Source organism: Apostichopus japonicus, chromosome 16, assembly GCF_037975245.1.
Source record: "Apostichopus japonicus isolate 1M-3 chromosome 16, ASM3797524v1, whole genome shotgun sequence".
In the NCBI taxonomy this organism is placed as follows: domain Eukaryota; kingdom Metazoa; phylum Echinodermata; class Holothuroidea; order Aspidochirotida; family Stichopodidae; genus Apostichopus; species Apostichopus japonicus.
Window position 1 is genome coordinate 3615188 of NC_092576.1, and position 17969 is coordinate 3633156.

The window sequence follows — 17969 nt, forward strand, 5'->3', positions numbered from 1 at the left end:
AAACTCATTTAATGAAATATGTTATAGTAGCCTGACATTGGGCCAACACTACTGTATATATATATATATATATATATATATATATATGTATATATATATATATAAATATTTATATATATATATATATTTATATATATATATATATATATATATATATATATATATATAATTGAAATTGTATAGTTGGAAAGTCCAGAACAGTGAAAAAACTTCCAGCTTCCCACAGGGATTCGAATCCGGGCCTCCCGCTTTATATGCGGACGCCCTAACCACTAGGCTTCGGACGCTGATTGTAAATCCGTAGATGTCCAAGGAAACAATAGTCTGTTCAAACGACACAATCGATCTCATTGTAATCATGATAATGCTCACTATTATGACCCTTTTGGAAGTGGTGGGCTGGGCAGAGGGAAAGAGGAGTGTGGGTGCAGGGTGGAGAAAAAATCACCTGATAATTTATTATGCGTATGTTTGACTTACGGTATACCGAAATTGCTTTCAGAGAATATTTTCACATTTTTTACCTTATTCAATCAATTTTGTTTACAATTTAAGCATCATTTTCGTGGTCTGTTGTCTTTACTGGTTTAGATACTTGGGTGATTATCATCATAGTTGTAGCTTGTATTGTCGCCATTGTCCTGTGCCTCGCCGTAATCATCAAATGTATGAGAACCAGAGATAGAAACAACAGAGCGAAACTGGCCAACGGTGGAGAACATTAGCCATAAATAATGTTCAAACATTTTAAATATGTATTTTTAAATGTTAAGTAATTTAAATGGTCAATTATGGAGCCATTTCCTCAAAGATGCATTTTGCATAGAATTTGTTACAATTTGATTGTACTTTGCTGGATCGTAATGGTACCAAAATAAAAAACAAAATCATGTATTATAGTCCACCAAGTCTGATATGGAATTATGAAGTTTAGGTGAAAAGTTCAAAGGATTCCAATAAACATTGCACTAAATTAGTGAGATAAATATACTTCTGCTGATTTGACCAAACGGTTAATAATTCGATCATTCTTAAAAATCTAATAATTGTATTAGCATAAATCTATTCTCTTGATAGAGAGATATAAATAAAATATTTACAAAGATACATGGTTTGGTCAGACCACTGCAAAGTAACAATTTATGTAAAATGCAACTTTTTTGAGATGTACTTTGTAATCTCTTCTTCTTAAAGGCATTGAAGACTCGCCCACTAACCTCGTGCCGCGCTCTGAAAAAAAGTTAACTTTCCGTTGCTTGCAAGGGAAGTTTTCTTCTTGTCACTACAAAATGCAGACAGTAATGAAACGTGATACCTTGTTATCTTTTATCTGGACCTGAGATGTCCATCGCTGCTATATGTACACTGTGCTGTGGGTATTAACCGTAGCTGTATGTATTGACTGTACACTAGTATATAATTACCGACGGTAGCAAGTTGTGTATGTATTTAATGAGATTGACGGTGGTGTCTAACACTTCTATTACACCTCATTCGAAAGTAGGTCAGATTACCGGCATGTGACGTTTCTTTGTGAGAGAGTCTTCACATCTTTTAATCATTATATGTATTTTTTTCTCATTTCTTTTCTAAAGAATATAAGTGGAATGAATCACTTTGTCAATTTACTCAAACAAAGGTGGTTTAAAGCACCAATTTTATCAAACATGTGACAAAATGACACCCCCGCCACACCCTCCTTCCCTTCACCTTCCCTCATTGAACTAGTTTCGCTACAACAGCTGTTTCAGCTCTCCTTATAATTTAGTTACCATTTTGCAGTACAATCATCTACTTTGCCCGTAATATTTCAAAACAAGAAGGACCCCTCCTCCGGGTTTGTTTTCATCTCTATATCACCGATAGAACAATAGATTCATTATCATATTACAAATAAGTTTGTTTACTTTGGTTTTTGACATGACCTATGGTTAATTCAGGGTACATCATTGAAACAGTTCTTTGAGCTCATAAAATGCAAGGAAAGTATAAGAATTTAAAATCCACTTCCCTGAATATTTAGGAGGTATAGATGTAACACCTGATTGGCTAACACACCTCCCTTAAACATCTCACTAAGGACAAACCATGAAAAATATTAACAAATAGAAAGAACCTGTTGATGAAGGATAAACATTTAGCAATGTTCACGCATTGATTATTGTGAAGCTTTTAGATATGGTCGCAATACCACTGTTTACTGATTGCGTGATCTGCTATGCAACTCGCTTCGTTTATATCCCAGGGTCACAACGTGACCTTTAACATCTCCATTTGCGCGTGTGATTAATCGAACTGGTACGGTATACTCAGATACAAATGTTAAACTCGTAGAGATGTTGATTGGTCGAACCTTGGGCAAAAACTTTCCACTAACTCGAAAAATACATAATTAGGCCTATGTTCATATTAGAATTAGAACAACATATGCCTACTGTTTGCAATTAAAGGAAGTATATCCGCGAACTTTTGTATAAATTAGAGTAACTTCCTACACTTCAGTTGGGCTGTCCATACTTGTAAACATCTGTCAACTTGAAAGCACCCCTTGCTGCCTTAGAAACATATCCACCCGGATCACCCCGAGTTCAAAATGATCATTTCTTCTCACCTCTTGGGGCACTTGAAGCTAGTTTTCTGTGTTCAAATTGTTTAATTTTCAGCCCCTGGACCCCACCATGTGCCCTATAGTCCATGGGTGTTATTGGGCCGATGGAACCCACGCAATGATACTCGCTCTCGTCAATTAAACTCCAATGGTCATCTTGCTGACTCGATTCCAAGATAATCAGCAATGAAGTAGAGTTTCCCCAATTAGAAGGTTCCAATTAGATCAACTTCTATTTGTGAACTCATTTTCGTATTTTAAGAAGTAGCGGTAATGAGCAGCGGCCAATTTTGGCAATAAATGTATTTTCTATAAGTAACTCTATGGCTTATAATGATTAATTATGTAATTAGCCTATATAATAATCTATGGAATACTCTAATACTTAACATTGATTCATACACCTCCATTTCATTAGTAATCATGATTAACTTTAATTAAACCCTATTATTAAGAACTGTTGCTCCATACAAACCTAATAAAACAGATTTTGTATTCATTTTATCTTCAACCATGCATATACAAATATATGATAATCCTCCACATAGTCTATCAGAACTAAAGACAATACGGGCACCTGCTATATTTAATTTACTGTATGAATATGTATTCTTTCGTTTGAATTGCCAAGGCATTTGTCTGATATGTATAGTTAAACTTGGTAAGGTTCACGATTGCCATTTACTGTCATTCAAACTTACCATCTGCTAAATAAACTCTAAGAGTAAAAACAAAATTGTTAAACCGCATCAATTGGAATGTAATCTGACGTTTGAATAGAAAGTATACAAACAATTTGACAACGAATATTGAAAAGTGATATGACAAATGATATTGAAAAGCATTCATTCATTTGGTTTCCTATAAACAGCTTTCAATTTATGTCAACAAAGTTATTTTATCTTATAAAATAGAACAGATGCATTAGCTAAACATCAGATAGTATATATTGATATCCCAGATGTTCGTTAGTTAAATATCTATAGTCTACATAGTTTACTTTAGAATTTACATGACAAATATTCCACTCGGTATAATGTGTACAAAACATGTGTTTTTCACGGTAGAAAACCGCCAGACAGGACGTAAATTAATATCCGTATGACGCAAATGTCATTACATTATCATAATTAAAGCTAAACTAAGAAAACATATAACGAATACATAATATTAACTGTTTACCTAACAACTTTATACATACTCAATATCATGATTCCTTAAAAAGTGTACTCATATACCGGCATGTGTCAGTCTGTAATACTACTTAAGAAAAAATTACCCAAGATAGAGCCTGGACACAAGAACCAAGGGCTTAACCAATCCACTCTCATGCACCCCCAGTCTCTACACATCGAGGCTGTGATTCTATGATTCCTGGGCACGAGAACCAAAGGACTTAACTGATCCACTCTCATAGGCGTAGGAGACGGAGGGGCTGGGGGGGGGGGGCTGCAGCCCCAACCAAAACATTTTATGAAAATTCGGGCAACATGCTGAGAATTTTTCGGCCACCTACTGAAAGAAAAATAATTTGGAATGTTGTGTTTTTCAATGGTTAAACTGATATTATTATTTTCATTATTATTGTAACGACTTCCCCAATAATTATAACCAATATGGAAGGGTAATAACACGACAAATGATTGTATGTTATTTGTATGCGATGTAATAACCGTTGCATGCCTATATGATATGCACATTAATATGTTTCACGCTCGCGGAGCGCGTGAAGAAAAATGGTTATATTTTTCGGGCAAGTCGTTACAGCCCCCCCACCCCTCAAATCAAAATGGGCTCCTACGCCTATGTCTCATGCACCCCCAGTCTCTATACATCGAGACTGTGGTTCTAAAATTCCTTTTCTTTAGGGATTTAATAGTCTCTTACGCGTCATAATTTGTTACAACTTATATGTCAAAATCGTATGTCAAATTCTTAAAGATCTCGAGTTCAGTCAGTCGACAGGAATTTTGTGGTTTCTGTACATGAATTATGGTTTGGTACCGCCTACGATGTCCAAAATGGCTCATATGGCTATGCACGTTTTCCATCTGACACACACAATATGCATACACAGTGTCTGAGTGATAGGCCTACAACACGTTCGTACGTATTCTGTTTTATAGCTGTATAGCAGGACAGTTTGAACCTTTTCATTTTTATTTGAAGGCTTATTTGGGTGGTAGACCTTAGATGTAGTATGTGCAGTGAGCCAGCGGGCGAACAGGGTGCCATGGTGTTGGCCCAATAAGATGCACGCGTTTGGGATCGCCGGCCCGACCGTCTGGATAGCTATTGATAATTAAGCCTGAATGTAATACATTTCAGTCACGAAATATTGGTCTACCCGACATGATTTAGAGGCCAGTCGTGGGGAGGGAGGGGGCTAGAATATGCATGGTCGATTAAGTTGAGTGCGTGAACTGAGTATGCACAAAAATAAGTTAACAAAACTGGGAAAGTAAATCCATATACCTATTGTAGAAAATAATAATAATAATGAACAGGCAGACAGAATTCTCGCCAGCCCGTTTTGACCAAACGGTGCCCCAGTTTTTCTCACTGTTTATAGTGGCCGAATGTGTTGTGCTGTGTGGAATAATCAAAATCATGGGCGGCGATCCGTACTTCCGAGTGGGGGGGATATGACCTTGTTGACTATCTAAGCGTAGCGCCACCATGAGTTGGCGTAGCGTACAAGAAAATTTGGGGATTTACAAACCCTCTAGATGGCCGGAAACGGCACTTCCCAAGGTTTCCAAGCGGCATATACCCAACTTTAAAATAGGAATATCATGTCCGAAATATCTCATAATCAGGATCCAAAATACTTTTTTTTAATTTCGGGTGTTATTTGGGGAAAATTGCCCCTGTCAATCTTGTTTCAGGCGCTACGTTAGAATGTTCGAGAGCTCTTTTATATTATTCGAAAAATGGCCTCATGCAGGCTATTATAGGCCTATGCACATGCAATACACAATTACACATAGTTACATTCCTAGGTACCGATTGCTAGGGCATCCAGGTGAAACGTGTATTAAGCATTACCCTGGTAACATGAGATTCTCAGCTGTTCGAGGGAACATGTACGTGTGTAGGCCTACTATAGGGCCTATATGAATACTATGAGGGTGCATATATGTACTATATCAATACCGTGATAAAGATAAAGACGGTTTATTTGAAAAGATCACACTGCGTTTATGGTAGGCGAGAAATGAAGCTAAAAAAGAGCCGTACATTCACGATGATGCATAAATGTAGGCATGAAAATATTCTTATCCCTGGCATTTGGTGGGGGGATATGGTGTATTACATCCCCTCCACCCATTTTCATGGGGGATATATCCCCCCTCCCCCCCCCCCCCAGGATCGCCGCCCATGATCAAAATATGTGTCAGGTTGTTTCAAGTCCGTGGAAAAGAACCTAAGGATCCCGCAGAAGCCATGAGCCATAAACACAGCAAGAAAGACATTATAATCTTTCAAAAATATTCCGGTGTTGTTTATTTTAAAGATTGATTCCTAATACATTGAAAACTAAAGTCAGATAATTGTCATATTTTCTGCATCGCTTCATACGTTAAAGAAGTATAATTTTACATCCCTTCTTTAATTTGCTGATCAGAGCCCCGATATGGGTTTCTGATGGCAGGAGGGAGGGGTGGAGGGACAGCATGAGTCCAAGACAAACATTGTCAAAATTCATCAACTTTACATGTTTGAAAAGGTCTATTTGAAAATCATTGCTTTGAAAACTATTGGGGCCATGCCACGAAAATTAATCCTCATAACAACTGAATGATAATTGTATGATAAACTATATAACGGTTAAGACTTGTCAATGTACCGAATTAATGTTAATCAACAGGGAATCAGCTTATATGAATTTGCTAACTTATACTATATTAAAACATACAATGTTGTTTATGTGAACTGCGTTACTCGTAACTACAGCGTTATAACCTAACAATCTTTGTGACGCATATGAGAATTGTTCACGATAAGTATCAAAATTTGTCAAAACTTCAATTGTATAGTTATTTGAGACCACTACCGTGAAGCACTATGTTTTGGGATAGGCTACTAAGAAGGTGTCATAAAGTCATATTTTCGCTTAATTCTGGCTAGTCTTAAATAGCTACGTCGTTATTTAATAATTTATCTTGACTGCACTGTTCTCTGTATTATGATATTATTATCTTGACTGCACTGTTCTCTGTTTTAGTATATATTTATCTTGACTGCATTGTTCTGTGTACTTTATATAATTATATATATATATATATATATATACACACATATATATACATATATATATATATATATATATATATATATACTCTTGACTGCATGTTCTCTGTATCATTATCTGGCAATGACGTATTGCTAATTAAATCAATGTTTACAAATCGTTGATTGTATAAGATATTTCTGTTTGAGAAACTTTGATTTACAATCAAATAAGGTCAAAGAGTAAAGTATGGTACAACAAATGTTTAAACCTTGTTTCACTTTGGGGAGACTCCTTAGCGATCTAATTAGTCTACGTGGTATTTGATATAGTCAATGCACTTAGAAAACTGCGGTACGTCTGTAACCACTGTCTGTAACTTGATTTACAAAAAGACGAAAATATCCTACAACATCCTTCTTACGTTGTGTAACGTTACTTAACCGGTAATACATTTCATACCCGACATATCTGTGGATCGCGACCAGTTCCACATTAAGGACTTTCATGAATAAATTTTGTTATTAGATACTACTCTTGAACATTTCTGAAAGTGGGTAAGTAAATTAATATTTTAGTACTAACATTTGCGTTGTTATTACCTTCTTTACATCGCCTTCATAGTTTAGCAGCATAGATGTTTTATGATACTCGCCAAATCCGTGTAACTTTCAGCTCATGCGGTCAAACATCAATAAATAATATCATGGGAAGTTGTCATATTTACTATGTGGGCTTTTTCTTTTGCGAGAAGCAGCTTCCATCATTTGTTTGTTCTAAGTCGTTAGTTCATTAAATCTTAAAGTGTTAATTGTTGATATTATGGGAATACTTTGTAGCTTCCATGCAGTGAACACATGTGCTTCTTATCTCGTGAACTTAATCGCGTTTTATCGTATCGCTTACTATTGGTATGTATAGTACGCTTTACATATTAACTATCATCTTTACATAAATGATTGTCTCCTGTAGCCTTTGCTACAGTTCAGATGTGCAAGTATATTCTATCAACGTAAAGATTGACCGTGAATAAAAACCAATTTTCTTTGATATGGCAGCTTTTAGATAAATCTAGTTGATGTGTTTTTATATATGTCATCACTTATTGAAGTTTGATCAAATGGTTTGTATTTCATTCATATAGATCATGACGGAGTACGTTGTCTTGGTCTCACTTCAAGTTTGTACTATACTTATGTACTATATGTATAGGCCTAGTTTATAGGCTATATAAATATATACTATAGTAATAGTACAGTAGCAATACAACACGCAATTGTATGCAGAGTTTGCAATTTGCAGTAGTATTAGTATCATAAAGTTGACGTATCATCCATGCCTATCTCGTAATTATTTTCTTTTCATTTAGATAGATAAACGATAGAAAACATTAAGGAGTGAAACGCAACGAGATTGACCAGGCAAGGCAAAGTATTTCTAAAGGAGGTATCCTACGAACGTCATATTTTGGGGAAATTAGTAAGTAAAGTCGTGTGAACATAATAATAGCAAGACGATTTTTTGAAACTATTACATCGGTTTCCATTGAATGACAAAATCATTTCTGAAAGACTGTTATACCTCATTATTTAATTATTTATCTTGACTGCACTGTTCTTTGTATTATTATATGCATATGGCGTATTGCTAAATAAATCAATGTTTACGAATCGTTGATTGTATAAGATATCTCTGTTTGAGAAACTTTGATTTACAATCAAAGGTCAAAGATTAAAAAACAAATATATCATCTGTGTTTCACTTTGAGCCTCCTTGGCGATCTAATTAGCCTACGTGGTATTTGGTATATTCAATGCACTTAGATAGAAAACTGTGGTACCTCTGACTGTAACTTTATTTACAAAAAGACGACAATATCCAACTGCATCCTTCTTACGTTTTGTAACGTTAACAAATCGGTATCCATTTCGTTCCTGACCTATCTGTGGATCACTACCAGTTCCACATTAAAGACTCTAGTGAATAACTTTGATATAAGATAATCCTCTTGAACAGTTCTGAAAGTGGGTAAAGTATGCCCAAATGAACGAGCCATGAAATACAGAATAGATGACGATTTAGGAAATTTACAATTTTGTATCCATTCAGAATCAACTCTGCCTAAACACTATAGACAAATGATATGAAACATATTCGAATTGAAAGACTAACATCATTGAAAATAGCTGTGAAACCTATTATTTCTGAGATTAATGCCTTCTATTACCTATGGGAGGGGGAGCTTATGATGTCAGCTACTATTTAACCGGTGATATGAAGTTTCGCATCATGGCAATGGGGCTTGCATGAAATCAGTCTACGTATATAGTTGTGTTTTGTGTGTATGCCCGTCTTCACAAGATCTGACACTTCTACGCAGTTGTCCATGGATGATGTTGGGAAGGTGGCGGTCAAAGCTCATGTGTGGAAAACGGTGGGGGGGGGGTGGGGGTGGTTACCAGTCATGTAGGGTATATTCAGGAGGTGGCAGCCTCGAAACAGCCACGTGGCCTACTGCTCTTCAAAACCTAGAAAGCTTGTTATAAGTGTGAATAAATAAAACATTAAAAATAAACTAACAAACTTTTACTGACATTTCCCTCATTCGCTTCCTGTATCCCTTCTCCCAAATATAATGCACAGCCACAGTAGGTGAAGCACCTTGGAGTGATGCCTTTGAAGCCCCATTCAACTTCCAACTAATTGCGTCAATTAGGTGGTGTCATCTGACCCATAGATATCGTAAAAGGGACTGGGAGATCAATTAGTAGGAAACTGTTCCCTCAGCTCAGTAGCAACATACTCATTGAAACGCGCAGTTTAATTAGTCTTTGGACCAGTTCTGCGAGTCCCAGTTGATTGCTGCGACTGTGCCTTCAAGAGTTCCACAGTGTAGGTAGATAGTCTTATAGTTGTCTCCGTCGCGTACCGTATACGACTAGAGTCTTGACTTGTCTCTTACTCTTATATTATACAAGTAATCTTACTGAATACCTGCTGCATAGCTCTTTGGCAAGCGATATTAGAAACTGTTAACGAAATATTTGTGTTTTGTTTACAAAACAATAATATTAATCAGTGAACATACAATTCTTAATCAGATAACTCTGAAATAGTATATGCTTAATAGCTTTATACATGCACTTGGATAATACAATGTAAGTGTATGGATATATGCTTAATAGATCATAAAACTTAACCGCATTAATATCATGCATGTATCTGTTTTATACTATGTCACTAAATAGACTTTGACAACAGATAATTGATTCCTAGTACCTTCCTTTCTATGTTGCCTCATTAGTCAATAAATAATCCCTCTTCATTTTGGTGTGAATAAGTTAATGAATATTAACAAATATGGCTTACCACACTATGAATATGTTTAGGCATCGTAATCACTGAACATTTTCGTTTTCTGGTTTATCCATCGTTTTAGAAACAACCCTGTCAAACACTATAGACAAATCATATAAACCTATTCAACTTTGAAAAATTAAAAATTCTAATGTGAAACCAGCTCTGCTCTCCGGTGGGTGCATGCGGTTAAATCCTTTCCAAACATGATCTGGTGTATGGGACTTCCTACTAGCATACATTTAATTAATTGAAGCCATTTCTATATGATAATCCTTCGATTACGCCAATTACCAATTTTACTTTCAAATATATCGATCTTATTGAACAAAATCCATAATTTGAACTAAGATGAGGCTTCAAAGCCTCATTAAGATTTGATCTCTATGTTTCAGTTCGTCCAGTTATGCGATTTTCTCGGTACAAAAGCAAAGTTAATCCGAGTGAAAATATCTCGCTATAAGAAAGAAGAATTAACATTTATATTATCATTAAGTAGTATTCTCATTGTCAGTGAGGTTTCTATTTCTTTAATGTTTGTTCTTCTTCCAAAATTAATGGACGAAATCATTGCCTTTTATATTAATACGTCATATGATTGTATGTTTTCTCTTTACAGATGTTATTCTAGCTGACATCATTTGTGTTTCATCGAATCGATATGAAGCTGGGAAGGTTACTTCTCTTGGTCACTTTAATTATTGTTTTCACCAGTAAGTGAGACCTGTCGGTTTTTTTTTTAATTTTCCCTTTGACTATTTTCCTTCTTTTATTGGAGGAGGGGGGATAGAAGGGGTGGACAACTCCTGCCTTTTTGCACCTTAACCAGTAATGTTTGGGGATTTTGTTTTGTAAACTAACATTTTAAAATAATATTTTCTTATTAGGTACTCACTTTTGATGTCCTGTTTATAAATATTTATATTTATACTGGAAATAAATAAATGAAAAATGAAAAAAAAAAAGAACTGTGTTCATTCCAGATATTTGTTGTGCGTCTTCTATCTGTGATAAAACTCAAGAAGCTACACTCTTTACGACATTTGAAGTTGAGTGTTCATTGCCAAACCATGAATGGACATCCGTCGTGTACTGGAATGAGAGTAATGACTTAATACGTTACCAGAAAGGTATGGTATTACATTTTATGAAAGAGTACCGTCAAGTGTGATACATTCTTGAAAAATATCAAAATTACTGATTTACTCACGTGATTAGAGGAATATATAACGAGGCAATAAGGATGATAGTTACAGTACTGTCCACATACACACACAAACATACTACAGACACTCACACACATTTGTTTTCTTTTCACATCAAATTACACATTAATTTGTCATATACGTTTCTGTAATCACAGTGATGTCATCATGCGAAAGATGTTACCTTGATGTCTGAGTAACTTTTCATATTGTATACTGCAGCAACTTGTGAGAGTTCTTCCGGTCGTACCATTGGACCAAGATATGAGGATGGAACGTTACACATCACCAATACAGGTGTACTGGTTTTTAACAACATTACTATGTCTGATAGCACAAACTACCAACTGGAGTACATTGACTGTGACGGGGAAACATATCCTCGATACACAGATAACTTCTACATCTCAGGTGGGCTTTATTTACCTATCGGATTTGGATGCATCTCAGCAATATCCACCAAAAAAAGCTAACGGTTTTAAAAAACTACGATATGTGTCGTTAAATCTTTCTGACATGTGTTAAATCAGGCTGTAACATTTGTGGAGTGCTCTTTTATTATATGATATACAGTATCTTTGCCGCTTTGCATTCTGTGCGTTAATGCCCAGGGAACACAATGGTCATCTGACAAATCAAGATAGTGGAGTTTCATAAGGTATATCACCAAACAACTCTTTCGATAGTGTGCGTTTGGAAAAGTTTAGAAGGATATTGTAAGTTTGATGGGAAATTGTACAGCTAATTCCCGCTTAGGTAAAAACTCATAGATAAATCGGAACTAAAATGCATTTCCGTGAACAAAAGAATGCATTCACTTCATAAATCTTCCTCACAATAAGAATGTTTTGCGTGTGAGCATAAAGGCAATTAACATGTGTATTTATAAGCAAGAACTATGAATATGCATTTCACTTTTCAGTTCACAACGTAGAGGAACCAACCACTGCACAGTCTGAGAGTAGCACAACTTCATCACACTCCAATACACCAGGTAACAAATAGTCATTGTAATTCAATAATCTTTACCAAGCCCCCCCCCCCCCCTCCAAAAAGTGTGACTGCCCCATTTTTGATTGTCTTTCAAAGTTATACTTATACATGGTAGTTCTTATTAATATCAATATCTATGACCTAACGGAGTTTTAATCGTTAATGATCAGATTTGTTTGAGATAGGGGGACACGATATCAAATGCCCCCTTCCCCCACTCCTCCCCGTACTTGTGCACATTTTTATCCACTAACATATACTGGGTCATAATTTGTTACAACTTATATTCCTCCCTATGTATAACATTGTTAAAGATCTCGAGTTCAGTCTGTCGACAGGAATTTTGTGATTTCTGTACATGAATGATGGACTTGTACCGACGCGTTCAAAATGGCTCATTTGGCTATACCACAAGCATGCGAAACGTGTCCATCTAATACACACAATATGCATACACAGTGTCTGAGACTTGATAGGCCTATAAAATACGTTCGTATGTGTTCTGTTGCATAGCTGTAGCGGTGACAGAAAATGATAAGTTCAGTTAAGGCTCAATTGTGTGGTAGAACTTAGATGTAATATGTGCATTGAGCCTGCTGGCGAACATTGTTACAGTCTAGAATTTTGTTCTGCTCCTTCTTTGTTTTATGCTTTAATTGCTTAATTTCCTTTTAAAGACTACGTGATTTTAGTGGTATGGTTTTCAATTGTACTATATAATACTTTGAAAGATTCTCTATTTCAAAACAATATCTCCTTCATGTACTTGAAACAAGCTAAAATGAGTCTCTCAGAATATCTCTGCTTTTAAAAGTCAAGATCGTCCTCTACATTGGGGAATTCAGTTTACTTTTTGTTTAAAAAGTAACATTTCAATGTGATAGTTAGGTTAAGGTGGAACCGAGTGAAGGGGTCATAACATTCTTCTTAATCTGTTATGTTACCGTGCTCATCAAAGTGACACCTAGCTTGCTAAAGTGTATCATTAGACATGTCAGTCATATTTAACATCAAGTGTTAGGTAAACTTGATGAAACAAACATATGTTTGGCCTAAATATTCAAACTGTTACACTATAAGGTCTTATGCCTTTGTCACATCACAGTTTGTTTGTATTCTTGTAGATCTTTTGGTAAGAATGATATTGCATAATTTTGCTCTCCTCTTCAGCAAATACAACTTCAACACCAAAGGATGATGATGAACCTGGTGGCAGTGCTGGTAAATCTTCTTATCTCATTATTTGATCAGTTTTACTTTCTAGAGTGTTTTGATGTTGGTAATGGTCTAGTGATATCAATCCTATATCAGATGCTATACTGTAGTGTGAGCTGTGAAGAGACGTGAAAAAGATTATAGCTAGGTTGAAACAGTTGTAAGAAAGTGATTGATTTTGGTAATGATCAAGTGATATAAATCCTATATCATATGCTACACTGTAGTGTGAGCTATGAAGAGAAGTGAAACAGTTTATAGCTAGGTTGAAACAGTTGTAAGAAAGTGATTGATGTTGGTAATGGTAGAGTGATATCAATCCTATATCAGATGCTACACTGTAGTATGAGCTTTGAAGAGAAATGAAACAGTTTAGAGCTAGGTTGAAACAGTTCTAAGAAAGTTGAGACCAAAGTCTAAATAAACATGTGGTGCTTGCCTTATCATGTATCAATGATTACTTTGATTAGGCTGTCATTTATAATTGAAAAAAAAAACCAAGGACATGTTTTTGATCTATTAAAATGGTTTGATAAAAACACACTGAAAAATCTAAAAAATGGATAAAAAATTGTAGCTGATTGGATAATAATTGCTTTAATGTCAGATGAAGTTGACAGTTAGACTGTTGCATTTATGATAGATGTATGTTTAAGTATTTATACTAAAATCCATGTATTTTAACCCTCTTTTTCTGTTTTACAGCTTGGGTCATGGTCGTCAAGGTCGTCATGGTCGTCATAGTCGTCATAATAATCATAATCTTGGCTGCAATATTTTTGACAAAGACAAAGATATGTTGGACAAATTGCTGCACAAAACTCTGTTGCAAACATGATTACAATAATGCTGCGGTGCGTTACGACGCAACAAAACAAAAGGAGGACCATGAATGACAGAGCTGACTGGTATGTGTTTGGAGCAAAGTAGGGGTGGGTTGTGGCTGGGGTTGGGTTTGTTGGGAGACAGAATGGGTCGATACTGTTAGTGTTAGTACATTCGAAGAGCAAAGAAACAAAAAAAGTATAGTGAACAAAGGCAAGTATTGAGTCAAAGCTGGGTATATGAACAATAAAAATATATTCAAAATGGAAACAAGTTATCAATATGACATAGACATATAATCACCATTGACTCTCTTCACTAATATAAAATTAATTTGATTATCTTGAGATTGTCTAAGATGCGGTGTATTTTTTAATTTGTTAGGCTTTTTAAAGTATTTCACTATCTAAGAGTTTATATGTATCTTATATATTTGAATTAATGACATTCATCAGCCTTCCTTCTCTAAGCTATTTTAAATGTTTTAGAAGGAATACGAGAACTGGATGTAGTGGTGGCATGCCCATCCAACCTCAAGAAATAATCGGAAATTAGTTCTCTTTGATTAGTTGATTAATGTATGTATGTCTAAAAATCATTAATGCCTAACATTCTTTAATTTCAAGTCCTACTTAAAGATAATATATTTAGCAGCCTATAGCTATCAACGGCCCAATACTACTTTCATATTGAGTATATATCAAAACCTAACCTAATTAATATGATGATTTTAATAGCGTAACATTTGACAAACACTACTATAGAATCATATGTTTGAATGCGTAAACTCATTTAATGAAATATGTTATAGTAGCCTAACATCGGGCCAACACTACTGTACTATTGAGTGTATATCAATACCTAACCTATGCATGTTTATATATAAATATATATATATATATATATATGTTTATATATAAATATATATATATATATATATATATATATATATATATATATATATATGTAGTAATTCATTAAAGAATAACACACCAGAAAAATTCCACTTCACGACCGGTTTCGTCCTAAGCTTCTGGGACTCATCAGGCGAAGGTAAGAATCGATCCCCTGATCTTCGTGTCACGAACGGAAGTTCGTACCACTCGACTACAATGATTCTACTGGTGTGTTAAAACGTATAAATTGGCTTTAAATAACTGTCATTAAGGGCGTATTACCCAAGTGTTATGATTGTACAGAGTGCACCCCTGGCGCTTTGAATCTGACAATTTGACACAGAAATAACCACTCTTTAGGCAAGCCAAGCCGTAAATTAGAATTGAATGTGTAGCAAGTGGTATGACATGTGTTGGATGAAGTTTTAGCCACCGCCAAATATGATTTGGATAAATAATCTCACGCATTATTTTCTATTTATAGCCACACACAAAAATATACCACCAAATATTGTGGGGATATTAGACAATATATCCCCCACCTAAACTATTGGGGAACATGTCCCAACGCCTCCCCCCCCCCCCATGATCGCCGCCCATGTATATATATACATATATATATATATATATATATATATATATATATATATATATATATATATATATATATATATTGGTACAAGTGCATAGGGGAGCGAGGTTTTTTCTTGTTGCTACAAAATGAAGACAGTAATAAAATGTGTTACCTTGTTATCTTTTATTTAGACCTGAGATGTCCATCGCTGCTATAATTACACTGTGATGTGGATATTTACCGTAGCTGTATGTATTGACTGTAAACTAGTGTCTAATTACCGTCGGTAGCAAGCTGTGTGTGTATTTTATGGGATCGATGGTGGTGTCAAACACTTCTATTACACCTCATTCGAAACTAGGTCATATTACCGGTATGAGACGTTTCTTTGTGCGAGCGAGAGTCTTCACACACTTTAATCATTCTGTGTATTTTTTTCTCATTTCTTTTCTAAAGAATATAAGCGGAATGAATCATTTTGTCAATTTACTCACACAAAGGTGGTTTAAAGCACCAAATTGTATCAAACATGTGACAATATGACACCACCCCCCCCCCTCCACCCCCTCTTTCCCTTTACCTTCCATCATTGTACGTATTTCGCTACAACAGCTGTTTCAGCTCTCCTATAAATTAAGTATACCATTCTGCAGTGCAACCCTCTATTTGGCCCTTAATATTTCAAAAAAAAGGGACCCCTCTCCTTCTCCGGGTTTGTTTCCATCTTTATATCACCGATAGAACAGTAGATTCATTATCATATTACAAATAACTGTGTTTACTTTGGTTTTTGACATGACCTAGGGTTAATTCAGGGTACATCATTGAAACAGTTCTTTGAGCTCATAAAATGCAAGGAAAGAATCAAAATTTAAAATCCACTACCCAGGGGCGTAGGAGCCGGTACGGCTGGTCCGGCGAAAGCCGGACCAATCTTCACGGCGCCAACAACAAAAAAGTAGGACTAAGAAACAAAACATGGCAAAAAATAATCTGGGAGGTATATTTTTCAATAATTTTTAATAATGATGACGGCAAGTGGGCTAAATATGACTACTCTGGCATGGCAGGGGTCTTGTTTTCAAGCTCGGGAAATGCCATTTCCTGCAATCTGGGAGGCATTTTTTCAAAATTTTCTCCATTACGCTACGCGCCAACCATGGTAGCGCGTAGCGTAGTTTGACCTAACAAACGTCCTCCGATAATTATGATAGATGGCCACACTCTGATCTGCCGTACCAATTCAAAATAGCTTCCGACGCCCCTGCTACCCCTAAATATTTAGGAGGTATAGATGTAACTGATTGGCTAACACACCTCCCTTAAACAAAAGACAAACCATGAAAAATATTAACAAATAGAAAGAACCTGTTGATGAAGGAAAAACATTTAGCAATGCGCATTCATTATTGTGAAGCTTTAAGATATGGTCGTTATACCACTGTTTACTGATTATGTGCTCTGCTATGCAACTCGCTTCGTTTATATCCAAGGGTCACAACGTGACCTTTGACATCTCCATTTGCGCGTGTGATTAATCGAACTGGTATATTCGGATATAAATGTTAAACTCGTAGAGTTGTTAATTTGTCGAGCCTTCGGCAAAAACTTTCCACATACTCGATATCTATATAACTAGGCCTATATGTTCATTTTAGAATTAGAACAACATACTGTTTGCAATTATAGGAAGTACTTCCGCGAACTTTTGTATAAATTCGAGTAACTTCCTACACTATATAGTTGGGCTGTATGCATAATTGTAAACATCTGTCCACTTGAAAGCACCCTTTGCTGCCTTAGAAACAGATTAACCAGGATCATCCAGAGTTCAAAATGATCATATCTTCTCAACTCTTGGAGCACTTGAAGCTAATTTTCTGTGTTCATATTGTCTCATTTTCAGCCCCTGGACCCCAACATGGGCCCTATAGTCCATGGGTCTTATTGGGCCCATGGAACCCACGCGATGATACTCGCTCTCTTCAATTAAACTCCAATGGTCATCTTGCTGACTCGATTCCAAGATAATCAACAATAAAGAAGAGTTTCACCAATTAGG

The 17969-nt window shown here is 35.7% G+C and overlaps 2 protein-coding genes across 3 annotated transcripts in view; both read left to right on the top strand.

Moving 5' to 3' along the window:
* Positions 1–6848, top strand: part of LOC139983105 (uncharacterized) — a 54771-nt gene extending 47923 nt beyond the window's left edge. Inside the window, exon 9 of the mRNA XM_071996463.1 lies at positions 586–6848. Coding sequence (XP_071852564.1) covers positions 586–725 — 140 coding nt within the window. The 3' untranslated portion in view covers positions 726–6848. The remainder of the gene's footprint in view (positions 1–585) is intronic.
* Positions 6849–7071: 223 nt separating this feature from the next.
* Positions 7072–15925, top strand: LOC139983110 (uncharacterized). Of its 2 annotated transcripts, XM_071996470.1 has the most exons (8): positions 7078–7399; positions 8212–8321; positions 10819–10912; positions 11183–11329; positions 11627–11815; positions 12327–12398; positions 13568–13618; positions 14318–15358. In XM_071996470.1, exons 3-8 carry the CDS (start codon positions 10861–10863, stop codon positions 14506–14508), a joined length of 702 nt encoding a protein of 233 aa, XP_071852571.1. In that variant the 5' UTR covers positions 7078–7399; positions 8212–8321; positions 10819–10860; the 3' UTR covers positions 14509–15358. The 2 variants fall into 2 exon arrangements, with proteins under 2 accessions (XP_071852572.1, XP_071852571.1); XM_071996471.1 differs by lacking the exon at positions 8212–8321 and having other exon boundaries at positions 7072–7399; positions 14318–15925.
* The last annotated feature ends 2044 nt before the right edge of the window (positions 15926–17969 follow it).